At 43.7% G+C, this 21,046-nt stretch overlaps 1 protein-coding gene across 1 annotated transcript; it reads right to left on the bottom strand.

Moving 5' to 3' along the window:
* Positions 1-961: 961 nt before the first annotated feature.
* Positions 962-20,441, bottom strand: ATP6V1C2 (ATPase H+ transporting V1 subunit C2). The gene is made up of 14 exons (XM_077782428.1): positions 20,368-20,441; positions 18,829-19,046; positions 17,660-17,727; positions 12,401-12,486; positions 11,796-11,825; positions 8,211-8,305; positions 7,411-7,502; positions 5,698-5,796; positions 4,588-4,656; positions 3,583-3,675; positions 3,083-3,176; positions 2,673-2,770; positions 2,134-2,263; positions 962-1,340 (listed from the first exon to the last, which is right to left on the bottom strand). The coding sequence occupies exons 2-14, from the start codon at positions 18,955-18,957 to the stop codon at positions 1,245-1,247; spliced, it is 1,179 nt and encodes a 392-aa protein (XP_077638554.1). The 5' UTR covers positions 18,958-19,046; positions 20,368-20,441; the 3' UTR covers positions 962-1,244.
* Positions 20,442-21,046: the final 605 nt, after the last annotated feature.

Below are 21,046 nucleotides of genomic sequence, written 5' to 3'. Positions count from 1 at the left end.
AGAGAGGCTTGTGCAGAGAGGAGTCCTAAACCACTTCCTTGCTGTGAGATCTTGACAGTTTGGCTAAAGCTTGATAAAATGGACAATCTTAGTTTAAATGGTCTTCAGTCTTCCTTTTCCTATTCCTTCTCAGGGGCTTTCTCTTTCTTTATGCCAGGCTTCATAAGATCATTAAAACAATGGAAGTGGGTTGCTGCTGCAGTGAGTGATGCTGGGAGCTGTTGGTCTTTCCCCTGGATTAGTGATGAAGCTAATCTGTGTTTTAGGGCATAAGGATTTCCAGGTGCTAACAGAAAACCACCCTGGTGCTGTCTCCAGCAAATAGAGTAATATTTCTTCACTTCCCATCTGGCATTGTTTTGATCTGAAACTGCTATTTCCTTTGGAAGGGGAATCAGGACTGTGATAGGGATGTTTGCTGCTGCTTTTTTAATAAAAATACTATTATTTTATTGCTCTCCATATCTTGTATATTGGTGTCTAGTGAAGTGACCCTGATGTGATTAGCTTGTTAATAAATAAGGAATGAAAGAGCTGAAATATTCCCCTTCTTTCAAGGAAATAATATTTGTCATCTGGTGTCTGTAAGAGATTGCCCGTAGCTCATCCCTATGAAAGGCAGTGTCAGAACCATGGGCAGTCAGCAGTAACTGCTGATTCTGTGCAGGAGATGTGCTCCAACTCTTAAATCATCCCAGCAGATGAGCTGTAATGGAACTGTTCTAAATGAAATATCTTTGCAAAAACTAAACTCATGAGTACTTGGGACTGTAAGTCATATTATGACAAGTCCCACAGCACTTTTGAGCATCTTTCCTCTTAAGCTTTTGGGTTTTTTTGTTAAATTAATGGAACATTGGGCTTTGCTCTGATGCTTTCTGCTTTATCTGTTTGGGTTTTTTTAAGTTTGCTTTGTTAGAAAAAGAGGACTGTATACACCTAGTAGATCCATTAGCCACCATGCTTTTTAAATTGTTTTATTTCAAGTCCAGTAGATACTCCATCTTTGTAATTTACCAAAAAAAAATAAATACTACCATAGTACCTCTGCCTCTGAAATATGCTTTTGTAAAACTATGAATAAGAGATAACTTTTATTGTAGTCACTGTAAAAATTACTAGAAGTGGTAGGAAGATCATCCTGCTACAGTATCTGCATTTTAATTTGAGTTTCAGCAGCTAAAGATTGTTTTATGGTAACATGACAGTCAAAAATTAATAGATGAAGCTCGAGCAATTCTTCTTTAACTGCAGTCAAGAAGACTGAGGTCAATCTTGAAATAGACATAAGGGTAGTATTCTTGATTACTCAGTTGTAACCCAGGGATGTCCATGCCAGGCTGCAAAAGGAATAATGGCTTTAGTACCAGTAAACCTGTGCAGTTCCAAGCTCCAGGGGATTGCTTTTGTGCTCCTTTCCCACAGGAGCAATGGAGCTTTGTGCGTGCCATGTTTAAGGTGGGAATTCACCAATGAGAATCTGCTCTGCTTCTTGTTTCAGGTTGCCTAATGTAATTAGTATTGAGAATGCTTGTGCTGTTTGAACTTGCAGTATTTTTGTGTGTTTCAGCTCTGCAGCAACTCATCTCTGTCTTCCCTTTATGCAATAGGACCTGTGCTTGCTGGGTTTAGGTTGTTTCAAAGGCCTGCTAGCTCATTTATTCTTCAGCCTAAATTGTTTTGAATTGCAATTGAGGATATGGGGAAGAAGAAAGCAAGTACTGCTGCTTGTTGAAGGCATAAATTATTTATAAATGACAGCCTTTTACAGAGGACAGAGGTGTGACAGTCCTAGGGTTTAGTTCCAAAGTAATTTTTCTTGCTTGTGTTGATCTGAATGTTTATAGTAGATTTTAAGCTTTTTATGTAAATGAGCAGCCATAATTGAGTAGACCTATTTTGTTCTGGTAGCTGTAAACATCAGATGCTTCAACAGAAAATATAAACAATCTCTGCATCTGCATCATAATCTGAGTTCACCCTAAACCAGTCTGTAACCAGCTGGGATTAGAGCTGCATCCAGGATTCCTGTAATTGCAAGATGTGAGCAGATGCGTGCACTAACCCCAGTGGAAGTGTTCATTCAGCTAAGCTGAGAAGCTACAGCACTTACACCTGCATCCAAATACGTACATCCATTATACTTGCTGCTGCAACTTCATCCAGGTGTTTGAAGACCATGTTCAGGACATCTCTCAGGCGCTTCACAGACTTCTTGTTTGGCTGCAGCAGCATTGCTTGGAAATTCACAGGGAGGCCATACCTCGGAACACAACATACATGATCATCTGCTGGGAAGGGCCACAGCTGTCTGCTCATGCCCTTCTCCTTCCTCAGCCTCCAGGCATGCCCACTGGTGGTGTGTTGCAGAAACAATGCTGCCTCCTCACTGGAAAGCATTTTTTTGAAGCCAAAAGTCAGCTAAGCAGTGTCTTTCTCCCTTCCCTGTAAGTGCCCCCCCAAAAACAGTTTTTCATCAGGTTCGTATGTCACCTTTTTTGTGGACATCTGTATTGTCTCCTGTGAGCTCCTGGAATGAAGTGTGTAAGGCACATACCTCAAGCAAGACAAAACAAGGTGTGTAAGGGTTCCTCCCACAAACGAACTGCACCAGGAAGAGAGCTGTACAATTGACTTCCCCAGGAATCTCTGCCTGTACTCTGTTTACTCACCTCAGGACAGATTCAACAAAAACTCTCAAGGCTTTCACATGAATCCAAGCCACAAATGCTTCACTGAAGTTCACCTTCAGCCAGCGCAGTAAGGGGCCCTGTGAGACCAGAACAGTGCTGTGATCCCCTCGCTGAATGAAGCAGCTCCACAGCCAACAGTGCCATTGAGGCCATCATGGGCTGCTGGGATAGTTTCAGGCAGCCTGATAGTGGCTCCCAGTCTATCAGAAACTCAAGTGACCTAGGCCAAATCACTGTTATTTTTCTATGCCTCAGTTTTATGGGCTAAATGGAGCTCACCAGAGACAATTGGAACCATAAGGCCATTTCTGAGAGAGAAATTTGTGCTTAGGCATGCTGGTAGCAAAGGCTGCCACTATGTGGCCACCAACTCACAAGGTGCTACTTACATACTGCTGTTTCTTGTCGGAAGCTAATTTCATGAGCTCTTCCTTTTCACATTTCAGTTCCTTCTCATCATAATAAAATTCTCGAACCATGAACCTACAATTGAATGACATTGTCTTTCACATGCCTTAGTCCAGGCAATATGCACACTCATTTCTTTTTCCCCAGGAGAAGCAGGTATGGGAAGTTAGCCATTTAACAAGTTAAAGTATGTGGAGGATAGGAGTTGAAGTCACTCCCAGAAAGCCAGTTTCCTGCTCTCAGCAGAATGAGAGCAGAAAGGGCAATTCCAGGATCTGTAACTTGGAGTGTAAGAACAGGATCACTGATTCTGCCACCACAACTCCTTCCCACCCTGCCTTCTCAGTGGCTTTACGGCCAACAGAAACCCAAGCAGTCAAGAAGTCCTAAAACCAGTGATGGATTCAACATGCTGCACACAAGCCTCCCCTGATCCTCATCTCTTGCTAGCCTGCCCTGCCCAGCAGGCAGGGCTTCTTACCTGTTCTCCCTGGCTTTAGCCTTAAAGTCATCCATCACTTTTCTAAATAGGGTCACAGTGAAGAGTCCTCCCTCTGCATCCTCAGCAATCATTCTGTGGGAGAGAAATCCACTGCTACGATTTGACATGGCAAACCCCTCATGCCTTTTTAACCTACCTCATCTTGCCTTTTTGCAATTCTTTTTGTTTATGATACTGAACAACACCGTGCTTTTTGAAAATTGCTGTGACAGAAACAGGGAACAATTACTTTACTTGCACTGGTTACTCTATCTCAATGTAAAACTCAATTGGTTTAGTTCCTGAGCCCACTGTAATACACACGCATTCTGCCTGCCTGATTTTTCTGTGTTTCCTGGTAACATTTCCCCACGTGGTTTTTGTGGGTTTGTGCACATGGGTTTTTGTGACAGGCAGTAGACAAGACAGCTTGTTTTCTTCTCTATGCTTTCCACCTTCTGCATTTCAGGTAATTGTCAGCTCTTGTGCCCTGGACTGGATCTCATAGTCTGCATGAGCTGAGCAATGGAGTATTTATGTCCTAGGAAAGAGTTTTTACCCAAGGTGAAAGGATGAGCTAATATGGCTTTTGCTAGTGCAAATGACAGTATGCTGAATTACTCTATGTTACAACAAGAAACAATTAAAAATGCAGATCTAGTGTTTCATCTTTTTATAAAGTACTTTCTATAAAGCTCTATGTGATTATATCTGAACAATACCTCAATTAATGTAATAAATTGCCTGTTTTACACAAAAAGAAGCAACGGCCTGGTTGAAAATAAAAAGAATTACTGGAAAAGGGAAGCTAATTGTAAAAAATGACCTTTTTTATTTCATCTGTACTTTCCTTAAACAAACTAATTTCTATTTGAATTGCAAATACATTAATGTGTAGCCTATGTGTTTAGACTAGTGCTTTCCTCTAGGATCTAGCAATTTGAGGGGCTGAAACACGATAGGGATATCTGAAACAAACACAGCTTAATTTGGAATTTCACTTACTTGGTGGAGCGAGGTACTACCATATCTGAGAGTGATTCATAGGTCTTCTGCCACTGTAGGTAGCTTGACCTTTGAGCAAAACAAAACAAAGCGCAGTAAACAAATATATGCTAGAAAACAAATTTTTATATATGTAGTTAAGCTAATAACTTAGGGTAGAAGGATTGAGCTCTATGTGCTCTGTTATGTCCTTAAGATACATTAAGCTTCTCCTATCCTTTCCTCTCCTAGTCACCAGCTGAGGAGATGCTTCCCTCCATCTTCACTTTGGATCTTGGCTTGAGGAAGGGTCGATATCAGGAAACTGATGGTGAAAAGAATGTGGCATAAACTTTTAGGCTGCCACACAGTGTGCTATGCTCCAGGACCCCTGCACAAGCTGCTCTGGTTCATGGGTGCTATATCTGCTATGTGCAATCCCAGAGCTTATTTGATGCTAGACTGCACTCCAGGTGAATGTCAGTCCTGCGAGAAAGGGAACAGTATGGTAAAGGAAAAGGTATGGTAAGAGTTTGCAAAGAGAGAAGTCTCTTTTTAGTGTGAATAAACTCATATAATGAAGTTAACAAACTTACCTCGGATAGCTTTTTGCAATCTGTTTTTCAGAGACAGAAGAGTAATGGTGCTGTATGTGTGTGTTGGGACAGGGCTATATGAGAGGAAAAGTTTTGTGTAGGGCTCTGAGGAGAACATGGTGTAACTTCTCCTTTGGTGGCAGTCATCCTATATATAGCCACTTACAAAGGCACAGCCAGCAGAGACTGTGAGTTGAACAGGTCTAATTCCTTTTAGAAACTGCCTATGCTGCAGTAAAAATCTGGGGGGGTTTTATCTCATATTATTCCTATTAGGAGACTGAGAACCCACTCATAACCATGAAGAACCTACATGCCAATTGTCATGCTCCAGCTTTGGTGCAGTCTTTGTCTACCTCTTTTGTGCTAGCACCACTCTTGGCAGAAATTGTTCTTTCCTCTTTGTTAAGGGTTTCACCTCTGTCTCAGTAGGGCACCCATAAGCTACCCCTGCCTGACCCAGTATCACCTGGTTCTGGTGTTCAGGCCTGGGACTCAATGCCACACGGGGTGTGTGCACACACTGTTGCCTTACTTTGGCACCACAACGAGCAGCGTGATAAGATACTCAGAATTCAGAACAAAGTCTTCCTTGTGCACAATGTCTGCCAGGGTGCGGGTCAGCAGATTTCCCCTATGGAAAGAAGACAAAGTAAAAATAACAGTAGCAGGAGCTCAGCAGTGGAACATTGGAGGCATTGTGCTGTGGGTGGAGAAGCTATTAGAATATACTGGGGTAGAAGAAGGCCTAGAAGGAGGTACCTAAAGGACACAGCAACACTTCTTAAACGGCTGTTTCGTTATTTTTACTGCAACTAAAAGAATCAAAAAGTAACTAATGCTAAAGGATACAATATTGATGACTAGCAGGAGGCCAGTTTATGCCCTTTATGTAAAATGACACCATTCTGCTGCTATTGTTTTTACAGTAAGGGTGTAAATACTTGGGAAGTGCACATCTGCTCCCAATCATCACTGCATCTTGTGGGAAGCACCTGCTCTCTCAGGAAGCCTGTTGAGCTGCTTGTGTGACTGTGCTGCAGGCAGAGTGAGTGTTGTACTTACAGACCTAAGCCATCACAGCAACCTGGCATTCCTGGACTTCCATGGACCAGCACACTGAGACACCTCCTGCTGAACAGCAGCGAGAGCAGCGGTCTCATGCACAGGTGGGACCTTCAGGAGGTCTCCAGGATGTCTCCACATACTAAGCCCACCTGATCACATTAATTCTTAGGACATGTAGATAGCCAAGGCTGGCTGTATATGGCTGGAAAGCACTAGGTGTGAAGATGAGTTGCCCTTCCTGTCACTCAGCAGGAATGAAGAAGGACCTAAACTAGTAGTTTTGGGTTTGAGGTTCACTGGGCCAGTCTAAATATTAACTAACAGACTGGTAGCTTATTAGATGTTTGTTCAACCCAAGCTCTCTGGTCCTGGTGGACACCAGAGTTGACAGCATTTAAAGATGAATGGAATGGTGGTCTCCATTCTTCTCCCTCCTCCCACTGCTGGAGCCCTGGCCAGCAGGCTGCCAGCCTGGCTGGCTGCAGTGTCAGGCAGCCACCTGTGCCCTGTGCCCAATCCTGAGAAGAAACACTAGTACATATGAGCATGTGTTGGGTGAGGGCTTGTACAGCATCATCTAAGTAGTTCTAAATTTACTAATTACTGGATTTTACCATTCTCCCCAGTGATATCCTAGAAAAAAACCCAGGCATCAGCACTGACATAGGCAAAGACCATAAGCAGATGAAGACAGGAGAGAGAACATTTGGGAAGCCTGAACAGTGCATTACCTGAACCAACAGAAGGAAAAAAGAAAACAAAAATATAAGTGGGGTGCTAGTGAGGTGCAGGATCAAGCAAGACAGAGCTGTTTCCTATGGGAGCTTTGCAAATGCTGTTCAGAACATAGGACACAGCTCTGTGTGGCAAAGGAATCCACCAGCTGGCACAGCTCATCTAATTTCTGACTCCCTGAAGTCCCATCAGATCAGAGCAGTTGATTTTTTACAAGACTGCCTGCTCACACTGTCAATAAAATCCTACCAGGAACTTTAGTCTCCCTGTGCTGATTTTGAGATACGCTGACCACACCAGCTACCACCTGTTCTCACTGGGTCTCTAAATGCTCAGCATGTCCCAAAGCTGGAAAAGTTGTTCCCACCAGAACAGTGCAATGGGTGTGAGGACACACTGCCCACATTTCAGCCATGCAACAGCATTCCCAGTGCAAAATACTTACATAGTTTTCTTCTCCAGGCTTTGCAAATTTCCTTTAATGTTGTTGTATGCAGCTGATCGGGTCTTCAGGTCTGTTTCTATTTGAGTCACTTGCTAAAACAAAGTGAAAAAAGGGAGTCAATGTGCTTGAGGCTTTGTTCTCAGCTCTGTCGCACAACTACCACCTTAACACAGAGAAACAGCTTCAGCTTCCAGCTCCCCTAAAACCACCGGCCTGTGGCCGAGAGCCAGGGTCAGAGCCCCCCTGAGGCAAAGGCCTCTGCAGAAAGTAGGGTTCAGTCAGCTGTTGCTGTTGGTGTGCTAGAGCTGTACCTAAGGGACAACTTCATGGTTTTATTTGTTACCTGTGCTGAACAGCAACACATCATCCCTTTCTGAATGAACTGACAGTGTAAATAATTCATCCAGCCAGAAGGCTTTTGATTTAATGTCAGACTAACAATTTCATGAAAAACACCTCTGAAGTAGAGAATAATATGGCAGTATATGGGGAAAAAAAAAAAAAAAGAAGAAAATTACAATGAAGGGGATTATAGTGCATAAAACATATCAATGTACTGTAGTGAATTTGATAAAGTGCCATATACTTACAGACTGAATAGGTTTCAATAGATGTATCATTATTATTGCAGTAGAAATTAAAATAATATCAACTGCTTCAGTACAAAGTGTGTGCTTCCGAGTTTGTTCCTGCCCAAACCAGAGGCAAAGGCTCCTCTCCCACCATGAGAGGAGGGATCACAACCAGCCAAAAGACATGCTTCCCCATGATGACATCTTAAAATCTGGAGTACAATTTACCTTTGCTAATGCTTCTGATATATTCTTCAAAGGCTGCTTTATGGGGTATTTGGCCATGTCCCACTCAAAGCGTGTCAAGTAGCTAATTAGGTCAACTGAAAATACAAAGAGATGCATGAAAGCAGGTAATGTACCAGATGGCAGGTCAAGATTTGGGGAGTAGTCACCAGCTATAGCTTAGGCATAGCTTTGATTAACTTTAGAGCATTAACAAGAACCCCCCCGTCTCAATTCTAACAGAGATTTGATCTAGATCAAATATGCACAGATCCTATGCCAAATCTAATCAACTTCCTAAACATCCCCAAAAGTCAAAAGTTAAATCAAAAATCTTTTCTGAATTACACCTAACAGTACAGAAAAAGTGTAAAATTATCTGTATCAGTGGGATACAGCAGTGTACATCTACTCTTCTTCACAGTAAAAACAGTTTTGTGTAATTTCAGTCTTGATTTCTGCAATATGCCCGAATTTAATCTCAGCATCAGCTATCAGAAAAATACTTTTTGCCCAGGATCAGCAGTAATATTCAGGGTTGCTGAGAGCTTGATCAAAGGTACTAAGACCATAAGAGATGTCACTTCTCTGATTCAGTCAAGTGCTCACTAGAAATCAAACAAATGCAGGTGCAATGAGGAGTTCCTCATTGACTTTGCCCACAGAGGTTCCCATTTCACACAGAGACTATTTATAATTATTTATATAATAAATAAATCCAGTCACAGCATCCAAGAACAGAAATTCACAGCAAGGATCTGTGCATGCAAACCCCAAGACAATGCACTCTCAGACCACAGGGACCCATAGCTTCTTTCCAGATTGAAGGGGAAATGAACACATACAGCACCCAGCTCCTAGAGCAAGATTTTCCTGTTTCACTGTTTGAAGATCAAGGGCTCTTAATGTTAGGAAACATTAAGGCTTAGTACATTATGGTACCAAATAAAGAATTCTCCTCCAGCAGCTCATGAAATCAAACAGCTCTTTGTCTGAGTCCTGAGAGTCTTTGGATGCTGAACTCACCACTACATAGTGTTCTTGCAGACCTTTATAGGATGGGGTAAAGTCATGCATCCTGCCACAATGAGAAGGGCTGGGACTGCCCCCCAGAAAGTTAGGGAGACAAGGGAAAGGCAGCGGCCAGAGTGTCAAGGTCGAGACAAAGAGGCCAGAAGCAGTCACATAAAGGGTGGTCTTCCTTCCAGACCAGGAGGGTAAATATGAAGAATGTCTGGAAAGTTGCTCTAAGGTGATAGGGAGCAAAACAAGCTCAAGGTACCAAGTAAAAGGACATGCATGCTGGGGTCCTTCAGTGTTCTTTGCTGCCTTGTTCAGGGATTGAGTTCAGTCCCACAGCAAGGTTTGAGCACAATTTCTTGGGCTGGATTTTGAGGTTTAGTAGAAAACTTTTTGAACCAAGATGCATGAGAAGGAATGTGAAAAAAACTGTGCAATTGCCACCCTACCAGGCTGAGGGTACTCTGCGCTCTCATGTGATAATGAATACGCTTGGCAGGAGAGCACTATCCTTTCCATGGGCTTCTCTCACCCCACAACAGAGTCAGTTTACCCTATTAGATTTCCAAAGCATGGAAAATCTTATGTTAGGAGAAATAGGCTTCTTAGCAAGAGGTAAACTGCCTGGAAGGCAGAGAGCACTTGCCATGGCAGTGTTCTCCCCCTCTTCCAAAACCATAGCTGTGTCGACGTCCCCCACATTCAATGGACAAGAGTCATAAGGCAAAGATCCAACCCTCCCTGCTAATATCTCATCAGGAATGAGCAAATTGTCCTGCACAGGGAGGGTCTAGAAAAGGGGCAAAACTGCAGAAGACTGGGAGAGCTATGACATAGCTGCTGTGTTCACAGTTCTCCATTGATGCTTGCTCGTGATCTCTGTGGGGAAGGCAAAGAGGTCAAAAATATTTCAGCAACAATGTTCACACAGCATTTGCAGCACGGGGTACACAACACAAGGATTTCACCCTGCTGCCTGTCTCCTAAGCTCATGTGTTTAGGCTTTGCAGACACAGGCCCTTTGAAGACAGACACTGACTGATTTATAGCTAATGAGCTATGGAAGTTCCCTGAAGAACTTCACATGTCCTTTCCATCCTCACATTCCTTATATCTCAGCAGCATCCAAATGTTGGGCAGTTGAGCACAGCATGAGTTCTCAGTCCAGTTTTTCAAGCTCACTCCTGAGTGAGTTTGCCAGTGTTAGCTGGCACTGGTGCAGGTTAGTTAAGTAGCCTGATCTTGGGGATGGCACGAACTACTACAAACACACTAGCAGAGCTGTATTTAAAATGCCAAGCAGCCCCAGCACCCTGATGCTCCTGGAATGGCATCCCTTGTTTAAGGAATCTGTCAAGTCACTTCTAAAAGGCTTTGCAGAGCTGCCCACCCAGGAGAGATGATTCCTACCAGCTCACAGCTGCCCAGGGAACCCACAGCCTGCATGTCCTGTAATCTAACATACACACCAGCTCTAAAACACAGTGTTAAATACCTCCCCCCCAAAACACTCAATTCTTCAAAATTGTTATGCTTCCCATTTTGCTTTGTTTTGGGCTCACTATAAAGAATGGAGTTATTCCATCACTTACCAAATTTTAAAATTCATTTAGGTTTAACATTTTCATAAATGGAAGAGAATTTGGCACAAATATTTGAAGAAAAGCTTTACTTAAATTTCAAGAAAGGTTGTTTATGCTGTTATGATGTATTAAAAGTTTCTATATTACACAAGCACACATTTCCCTCTGTAAGAGGGAAATTTGCACATGGCTGCTTTCAGTTGTTGTACACTGGAGAGTTGAGTGTCTGTGTGTATGTGTGAAAGTTCATGTAACTAAAAGTGCTTTATTTTTTACTATTTTGCTTTTTTTTCCCCTAAAAATCTAAAAAAAAATCTTTTTAGACACACAGCTACTACCAAACTGCTATTGGGGTTACATACAAGTGAGCTAAAGACAGTGTTACTCAAAACCATCTTGGGACGGTCAAATAGTATGAAACAGGACCACAAAACAAGAAATCATGTCTTATAATTTTGTTTCTGATTTCACATCCTCAAGAAAGTCTTCAACTTTATAGTTCTTTTACTAATCAGAAAGGGAAGGATGAAGAATTGTTCCAGTAAAGTTGCTGATGCTTATGAAGACTGACACTGTAATATATTAGGGGAATCCTCATATACTAAAGCTGACTTCATTTTTTAAGATGCAGTCAGTAATCTTAAAAAGGTTAATGTCCTAATCCAATATGATTTACTTGGATGACCAAACCTAGACAGAGGAAATTAATAACACATGCAAGTAATTTCCACATCTTTCTAATACAACACATGCAGAGATGATAGGGGGGGGGAAATGGTGTAAAAAGGGGAAACAAAGGAAATTAATGAAACCTGTTGTTTCTCAAGTCATAGGGATATCGTGATCAAGCTACGAGGTTGTCACTTGAGAAATCCATCGTAACCTGATCACTGTATCTCTACAACCAGACCAAGACTTGTGACTAGCACTAATATACACAAATGCATGCATGTAACAACACCACAACCATCAGTCCTCAACATACTTTGGAGACATTTCATTTTATCCTTTAGCCCTGAAACACAGTAAATGGGATTATTGTATTTCTCAAACAATTGCACCCATCAAACATCAGTTTTATATCATTTAAAGACATTTCTAAAAGAACTTCCTCCCCATCCTTTATTAATACAGGTCTGAAGTACAACATTGTAGACAAAGGGAGATGGACTGCACACCCTTAGTTTGTCCAAAAGCATCATGCTGTAAGTCTGTAATCAGCATGCATATCACATCCAATTTTGTTGTATTTTTCCAGAATAGATGGGCAGTGCAAATTACTATCAGATCCCTAACAGTTGTCACACAACCATACAGAATGAGATTTAAATGCTCTTAAGAAATCAAACCCAGGGAGGACACAGGTGTGCTAAGTCATGTTAGGAGTGAACAAGGATGTCTCTTACTTTCATCTTCACTCCAAAGTTAGCTTCTGCTGAAAAAAATGGGAGCAGGCTAGACACATTCTTATAAAATGTTGCTGATGGTTGTCCTTTCTAAAGTGTGAGGGTTTCAATTCCACATACTCAAATTCTGGAGCAAGCAAAATCAGCATCAATGCATTTAAACCCCCACATTCACAGCACCTACCTCCACTGGCCAGAAGATTTTCCTGGACTTTATCTTTTGAGTCCTCCATAACTTCTCCTATGTACTGGGCTATTTTCTTTATCACGCTTAAGTGTAACAAAAGAAACTTCGTTAGTGAAGAAGCAAAATTATTACAAAACAGTTTCATAGTGATCTGATAAACAGAGAAATGCCCAAACAAAACACTTCTGAAGCAAGGCAAGTTAATTTGCAATTCAAATTATAATAAAAAAAATCTAAGATACACAGAACTAAATGTCTTACCTCTAAATACACTGATGTCTGCAAAAACGTAGGTAATCTCATTTTGCCTGTGCTCTGGACTTACAGAATATCAAGATTCAGTCTTCTGTACACTCATTATATACATAGCAGAAACCAGAAGGCAAGATAGGCAAGAAATTCATTTTTAAATCTCCCAAGGCGATGAAGGCAAAGGAGGCTACATACAGACACTGACTGAAGATCTGTTCCATAGGATGCTAAAGAAATCCTTAGGGCTTACTGAAAAAAGGTTCTCAGAAAATACTCAGGGGAAAATAGCAGTTATCTTGCTTGATGGGGAAATTCTTCCTTATTCCTTTTCTTTACAGGACTCATTCTCTCTTCTCGTTTAGCATAGTGGACAAGACACTGCTTTAAGGTGTAGGAGAGCTAGATTCAAATCCTTCTGCCCAGTTCAGAGTAGTGATTTGTACAGAGACCCTCCTTGAGAACAAAATCTCCACTGTACCACTTATTCTTTGCTTATTTTAAGAAATTGATTAATCAAGTCCCTCTAGCAGTAGTTCCCCCTGTCACCAGTCAAAGTACCTATTTCATACAGGCTGCAAGATTTTCTGGTTATTTAAGTATCCCTCTGTACTCAAAAATATTCACAGAATTTGGCCTGCAGTTTGCTAACTCCTAGATTGACCACAGCTTGTATAAAACCCAGCAGCTACAAGGTTGCTGCCTGACCATTAAATTGGCAGAGTCACAAAGTGGACATAATCCTTGTCATTGTGACAGGGAGTGAAACAGCAGGCCTCATTTCTGCTTCATTTCTCTTTCTTTCCTTACTGAGAGGAGACTACAGCTGCAGATGAGCTGGAGACTAAAAGAGCATCTACAATGTTTGGGCATTCTGTTATGTGATTGAACAATGTGTTGTGACCAATCCTGTGGTTTTCAAGAGCAGAAAAGGAACTTTGGGCCAGGTATACATACCAGGAAAACCTCAGGGAAGAGGATTTTTCTTTCATGTGCTGCAAAGCAGTTGCATCTGTCTTTTTTACTGTGAAGAAACTTAAGAGTCTTGGGAAAGGTTTTCCAGTCCTATGACAGGTAGGAAAAGTCTGAGATTGCTGATGCTGACAAGAATACAGTACTCAAAATTTGTGCTGTTTAGGGTCAATTCAGTCTGAAGAAGAGAAGATCTTGTGATTTCAATATATAAAGGGATCCTATAAGAAAGTTGGACAGAGGCTTTTTACCAGTGCCTATAGTGACAGGACAAGAAGCAACAGTTTTAAACAAAGAGAAGATTTAGACTAGACATAAAGAAATTCTTCACTGTGAGAGTGATGAGGCACAGGCACAGGTTGCCCAGGGAAGTTGTGGGTGACCAGTCCCTGGAAGCATTCCAGGCCAGGTTAGATAGGGGTTTGAACAACCTGGTTTAATGAAAGGTTTTCCTGCCCATGGCAGGGAGCTGGAACCAGAGGATCCTTAAAATACCCTTTCAACCCAAATCATTCTTCTCATGACCCTGGACAGATGCAGTTCAGAGTGCCTGTAGGAGGAATCTATATCACTGTGCTCCAGTTCTCACCTCTTTCTCAGAGCTGCTGCAGTTTTTCACCACCTGGCTGCAGCCCCATAGGGACCTAGCAGCAGCTGAGAGTTGTTAGAGCACAGCAGTGTTGCCCACACTCAGGCTGTGGCGGGGGCTGAGGGATCCAGACAGAGGTTCCCTGACAATTGCAACTTTGCCAAGCACTTCTGCAAATTTCAGCTTGTACATAGAGCTGTTTTTTGTCTCCTTCATGATGCTCAGAGAGCCCAAAGGACTTGTAACAAGATAGAAATTAGTAAAACCAGCATAGCAGGATGCTAAAGACATTACGGAGAAAGCAGTTCACAGGGACATGTATAAACCAGGAGCTTCTCCAAAGAATGGTTTCATTACTCTTGAGTGCATCTGGTGGCTGACCTGATAGGTGGGAAAGAGCTCTGGCCTCTCTCCATGGATACAGAGGGTGGGACAGGTGTGTGCTCTCATACACCTGACAACCCTACCTGCCCAGGCAAAGCTTGGCTCCCTTCCCACCCACACATCCCATGGTCCCTGCAGCAGGATACAGCAACACTGTGTGAATACACTGTGCCAGAGGAATGTTCTCCAGTCCCGCCTTAGCCTCTGCCTTGCATTGCATTATGTGAAATGCAAGTGGAATTCACTCTCTAATACGTTTCCCATGCAAAGACAGAACCTATCCCCTCCACACCATGTATATCTGGGGCAAATGACAGGAATCAGATCCCTAGAGGAGCCCTGACTATACTGACACCCAATAATGGGCAGTTTTTCTCAGCCAAATATCAGATCCCTGCCTTTAGATAAAATAAATCCCATCTTGAGCAAATATCATTATCAAATTATGCATTATAAAAAGAGAGAGTTTCACCAAAACTGCTTCAAGAAGTAGTAATTAAAATCTGTAAAGGGAGCAACTCAATTTAATCTACTATTATGTCTTGAAACTCTGATATTTTGCTTCTGCAATAGCTGCAATGTCATTAGCTTCCAAAAAAAAAAAAGTCTAACACCTTAAATGATACTGAGAAAGAAAGGGTGCTACCCACCAGGCCTCCAAAACACTGCAGGGACCAGAAGTCCTGCAGTCTGAGGCCACTCCCAGGTATGCCACTGACCAAGGACCAAAGAGAACCCACAGGTAAGAGTCACCCAGGAGACTGTCAGCTTTTGAGAGAGCTCCATGCTACCACAGGATGACATGGAAAAACACTCCTCCTCCCTGTGTAAATAAATAATAAAAGTATGTGGAAACAATAGCTCCTGCAAACTCTTGCCCCTTCTCTGCTGTCCTGGCAGGAGGCAGTGCTGACAGGTTTGCACTGCCTGGCTTTACTGGCAGCTGTGTTTATCCAGCAACAGTTCAGCAGGCAGCTCTTTCACAGGACCAGGAACATAAATGCTCAGGTCATCTGAACAGGCTTGTAATCCTCTGGATGCCATTTACTTCAACCAAGTGTGAGTGCTTGGCATTTTAACCCTTGAATCACAATATAGACATAAAACCTGAGGCATTTATTTAATGCAAAATGCTTTTCTATGTCCTTGTGGGATTCAGTCTGCTAATACCTCTGATGATTGTTATTCTCGTTACTCCTCTAATGCATTCTTCTTATTTTTCAAAACACCTTTCTTATTTTTAAATCTTGTTGTTCCTTCCTGGTTACCTATCTTGACAGGTAAATGAGACAAACAGGAAGAGTCCTTGCCTCACTGACCCCTTTGCTCCCTACCTAGAGCCCATCAGAGAGTAGGAGGCATTAAAGGGACAATTAGTGGAGTAAAGTGGTGCTCAGTTTGAACAAACAGCTGTATCATTCTGGCAAGTAAAGACAAAGATAACAGAGTCAGTGAGCCTAAGGAGCTCCTACTGACATTTCTGTTCTAACTGCCCTCCATGATCTTACATGGATTCTGCACTTTTCAGAACTCCTAATTCTTCACAAAGCTGGGAATTAGTTATGCCTTTCTGAAAAATCAGTTCTGATGATTTCTGGCAGCCCTCAAACAGATCACACAGCTGCTTCCTATCTCCTACCCTGACTAGAGACACAGAATCTCAGAATATTCAGTTTGAAGAGATCTACAAGCATCATTGAACACTTTCCATTAGAACACATAGCAGGTATGGGCACTGTCTCTCCCCAAATTTGCCCCCATTTCCACTTCCTCAAGAACCTCTGAAATTGAAGAAGAAGTTGGAACATGTTACAAAGAATATGGGGCAGTATTTTTGGCAGGGTCACGATGGAGATGGTTTTGTTGATAAATTAAGTTGCACTGTCTTGCTTAAAGTCCTGAAAAAGCTGTCTAGTTTAATTTTAGGTAGTCCTGTGAGGAGCAGGGTGTTGGACTCAATGATGAGTTTTAGCTCGAGATATGAATCATATCTATGATTCTAAAAGATCAGTCTTGTGTGCTACCCAGAGTTATCATATGCAATCATTCTAATACAACCCTTGTGTAGCACTAGTAAAATCAGAAAACAAAAGTGCTATGGAGAAATGTATTCTAGCAGACCAACTTTTACTTAAACTGCCTAGCATAGATGCAAACAGTTTATATCAGGGTTTCTGCATCCCTTTGCAACTGCCACACAAAGATCTATGAAAGGATTGAGCATATTTAGACAAGAAAATGCTTATCAGTCCAGACTGGGAGAAAAAAGGCAAAAAGACCCAGAGCTAATTCATATCTCTGTGACCAAAATTAGGTAAGCTGCCAAAGCAAAAAGTAGAACAAAGCAGAAAAACCCAGCAGCTTATACCTTCACTGCCTCAAAGTCTACCTGGCATTTTCTTAGATTGCTGTACTACATTATTCTTTTGTATGCCCAGGTCAGTTTGTCCTAAAAGGCAAACTTGGTAATTATCAGCAAGGAGATCATGTGAGTCTTTGCTGAAGTAGGCTTGATGCAATATGAGTCAATACTCTGGTTTTTACGGATTTTAAAATCCTGAGAGGGAATGGTTTGTACTTCATTCGAAAGAATATAATCCTTAAAAGTCCTCTATCTGGTTGAAAAGGGATAGAAAATTCAATAGAAATATTCTGTCAAAACAAGGTCAGGGAGGGCTTCACATTCTCTAAATGTTGTTTTATCAAGTTTCTCGATGAGGTGGGAGGATGTTCTTTAAAACAAAAACAAAAGCACAAAACAAAGCAAAATAACCCTACAACCCACCACTTAAAGCAGTTTCCTTATGAGAAACAGCTTCACTAGCACTGCCACTTGCTGTGCTACCAAAGCTACTGTGGATATAATTCAGATAAATTTTAAGGAATGATCCTTTCTTTGTGATAACTCCATGATAATCAACGCAAGGGTTAAACAAAGCCTATCCACTTTAGTCCAGTTATAGTCCAGGCTGAACTGAGTCTGAGGTGAACACAAGGACATACCATCCCATAAAAACAATGTCTGTTTCTCATTTGTAGGTGGTAAATAAGATCTATTTTACCTTTCAGCAAAGCTATCAAGTTTTCCCAACTCATCTGACAGACCAACAAGAGCATCCAGTGTCCCCACCTGTGCAAAAGATGAGAAATAGGTGAAAGATGCACAACTCTGTCTAAGGCTTTTGTTGGCAAAGCCTTAAGGAGACTGACTTGTCCTTAGTACATGTGAATTTAACAGTTTGGCAGAACCTTATTTACTTCATGGAAAATAGTAGTAATTCCTTTACCCAAAAACTAGAGCATAAAAAGCCTTTTCCAATAAAGGAAAAAAGTATGTGTAGTCTCAAGATTACACAGCAGTGTCTTTCTTCCTGTTTTCAGTTCATCCTGTACCATCAAGCTGCATAGAATAATCTTTAACCAAACAAAATAATGACTGGAAATGCACACATGCAAACAAGTCAGATGTACTAAGAGAGCAAAGGGAAACAGCACTTATTCAAAAGGGGGTGTCAGTCTGTGTTCTCTGTTATTACCATAAATCTCTCACAAAGCCATTTCTGACCAATATTTGCTTTTTGAATCACTGTCAGTCATAACCCCATGTTTATGGTATTGCAGCATATTGCCAAATCTTTTCTTGTAATGTTGCCAGCTCAACATTATGTAGGGTCAATCTAAGGGAGAAGAAACAAATTTTATGTAGAACATATAGAATGCAAATGGGTGTCTTCAGATACTCCAAATGCTTTACTTCCTTCAGTGGAGTAAGGTCCACAGATGATAAAAATAAATCCATGGTTGATAAAAATCTTATCAATCTCAGGTGTGCATACAAAAAAGCAACACTCTTTTCTCTGTCAGTAGTCTTGCTGCCATGGCTGTGGATAGTCAGCTACTCCCTTTGCCTTAGCAATCTATGATATACCATGCTGTATGATTTTGATGACTAGGAGCAAATTGTACATGGAATGCAATGCAGTTATTTAAAATCTCACTCATGTTCACTTCTTACACATTTACCCTTCAATGTGAAGCTTAGCTTCAAGCATAATGATTTATTTCTCTCTGATCAATTTTCAGTTGACTGAACACAACTCATCCCCCAACCACAGTCTCTTTCTACTCTCTGCATATTATCCCAAATGATAAACCTCATATTTATCCCAGAAGTCTTTAGCCCTGGCTAATGCTGCTGTTTTGCCCATATACAAACCCATCCCTCACTTACCTTTAAGTCTGGTATATGGAATTTACTGTTGCTGGAAAGGTTGGATTTAGATGTCACAGTGTTCATTCTCTCCCATGCCTGCAGATTTGTTTTGTCTCCTGGGGCAGAAATTAGCCAGAACTCCGACATGATCTAATATTTCCCCTTCACTGCTGGTCACTGTAGAAACTCAAAGCAGGTAAGTGGCTAAAAGAGCACCACACAAAATGTGTTCTTCCCTAAGAACAGAAAGAGTTAGAACAGATCATTGATTTCTTTTCTTCAGAAACACTAGGAGAGTAAGTCAGTTGTGTGTCTCAGGCTGAAATGGAACATGACCTTCTCCAGAATGCCACGGAAAGAGTGTGGCCGTTCCTTCCTTCTCAGGATTGTTCCATCCAGTTTCTGCATGAAGAAATGAAGCTTCCTCCTCCCCTTTTCCCTTCCAGCCTGTTCCATTTGCCTTGTGCTTTAAGTTCAGTGCCTAGGGGGGAACTTGGGAGCTTTACCAAACCACCCAAAAGTAATAAAGAATTTCTGCTTGATAAATATTCTCTCTCAAATTGTTGGACATTTGCAAGGAAAAATTAAAGCAAGACCTCTGTAGAACATAGAGGCTGCAAAAGATGCCACTGGCAAGACAGAATATTGCTCTCCTCTGTGTTTTTTCTTCCCAGGCTCGATAGGAAGGACCTGGAGGAAGGCAAGCCCTGGTGTACAGGGACGGTATCGGCAGAGCCACACAGATGGAACAGTGGCGAGAATAGACGGACAACTGTTCTGCGAAGCAGAGATAAGGACAGGAGAGCGAGTGGCTGGCACCACACCGCAATCCTCCGTTCCCTCCCGAGAGCTCCCGCGGAGCATCCCCGCCACACGCTCTCAGGTGCGCGGGGCAGGGCAGGTGCGGCACTCGCCCCTCGGCACCCGGGCCGGGCCCCGCCGTGCCCGAGCGCTGCCAGCACGGCTGTGAGGGGCTGCGGGGGCCCCGCGGTGCCCGAGCGCTGCCAGCACGGCTGTGAGGGGCTGCGGGGGCCCCGCGGTGCCCGAGCGCTGCCAGCACGGCTGTGAGGGGCTGCGGGGGCCCCGCGGGGCACTGCCCGCCGCTCTACCTGCCCGCCGCTCTACCTGCCCGCCGCCCCTCCTGCCCGCCGCCCCTCCTGCCCGCCGCTCTACCTGCCCGCCGCCCCTCCTGCCCGCCGCCCCTCCTGCCCGCCGCTCTACCTGCCCGCCGCCCCTCCTGCCCGCCGCCCCTCCTGCCCGCCGCTCTACCTGCCCGCCGCCCCTCCTGCCCGCCGCCCCTCCTGCCCGCCGCTCTACCTGCCCGCCGCTCTACCTGCCCGCCGCCCCTCCTGCCCGCCGCCCCTCCTGCCCGCCGCTCTACCTGCCCGCCGCTCTACCTGCCCGCCGCCCCTCCTGCCCGCCGCTCTACCTGCCCGCCGCCCCTCCTGCCCGCCGCCCCTCCTGCCCGCCGCTCTACCTGCCCGCCGCTCTACCTGCCCGCTGCCCCTCCTGCCCGCCGCTCTACCTGCCCGCTGCCCCTCCTGCCCGCCGCTCTACCTGCCCGCTGCTCCTCCTGCCCGCTGCCCCTCCTGCCCGCTGCTCCTCCTGCCCGCTGCCCCTCCTGCCCGCCGCTCTACCTGCCCGCTGCTCCTCCTGCCCGCCGCCCCTCCTGCCCGCCGCCCCTCCTGCTGTGCCCGCGCCGCTCCCGGCGCCGCCGGCGCGGACGCGCCCGGAGCGGCGGCCGGGCAGGGCCGGGGCGGAGCGCTGCGAGGCGCGGGGCGGCGGCCGCAGCCACGGGTGGGTGCAAGGGGGCCGGGGCTCCCTCCCGAAGCACAGCGGCCCGCTGCGCCTGGTGCCCTAAAAGCTCTGTCCCAGCCTCTGACTAGGGCAGCTTTCCATCTCCTGGCTGACTTTTAAACTGGAGCAAATAATGCAGAAGCCATTTGTTTTTATTAAACAGTGATTACCTTCAGAAAGTCTGAAGCTTTTGGAATAATTAGAGACTTCTAGGAAACTCTTGTTTCCGTGACTTCCCTAAGTGCTTTATTTAACAAACATGCGGTGCAGGAGTCTGCAAAATAGGGATGCTTAGGTTCCTGGTGATGCTTCTTCCTTCACGTGTAGCTATGGCTTTTAGTCCTTAGCAAATCTTGAGCTTGTCTTACATTGCCTTAAGCTTGGTTAAGACATTGGGAGTATTTCACAGGTTGTGTGGAATGATGTTCTCCAGGCATTT

This window comes from Lonchura striata, chromosome 3 (genome assembly GCF_046129695.1).
Source record: "Lonchura striata isolate bLonStr1 chromosome 3, bLonStr1.mat, whole genome shotgun sequence".
Lineage (NCBI taxonomy): Eukaryota > Metazoa > Chordata > Aves > Passeriformes > Estrildidae > Lonchura > Lonchura striata.
Note: the sequence above shows the minus strand (reverse complement) of the source record. Positions and strands in the feature narration are given on the sequence as shown.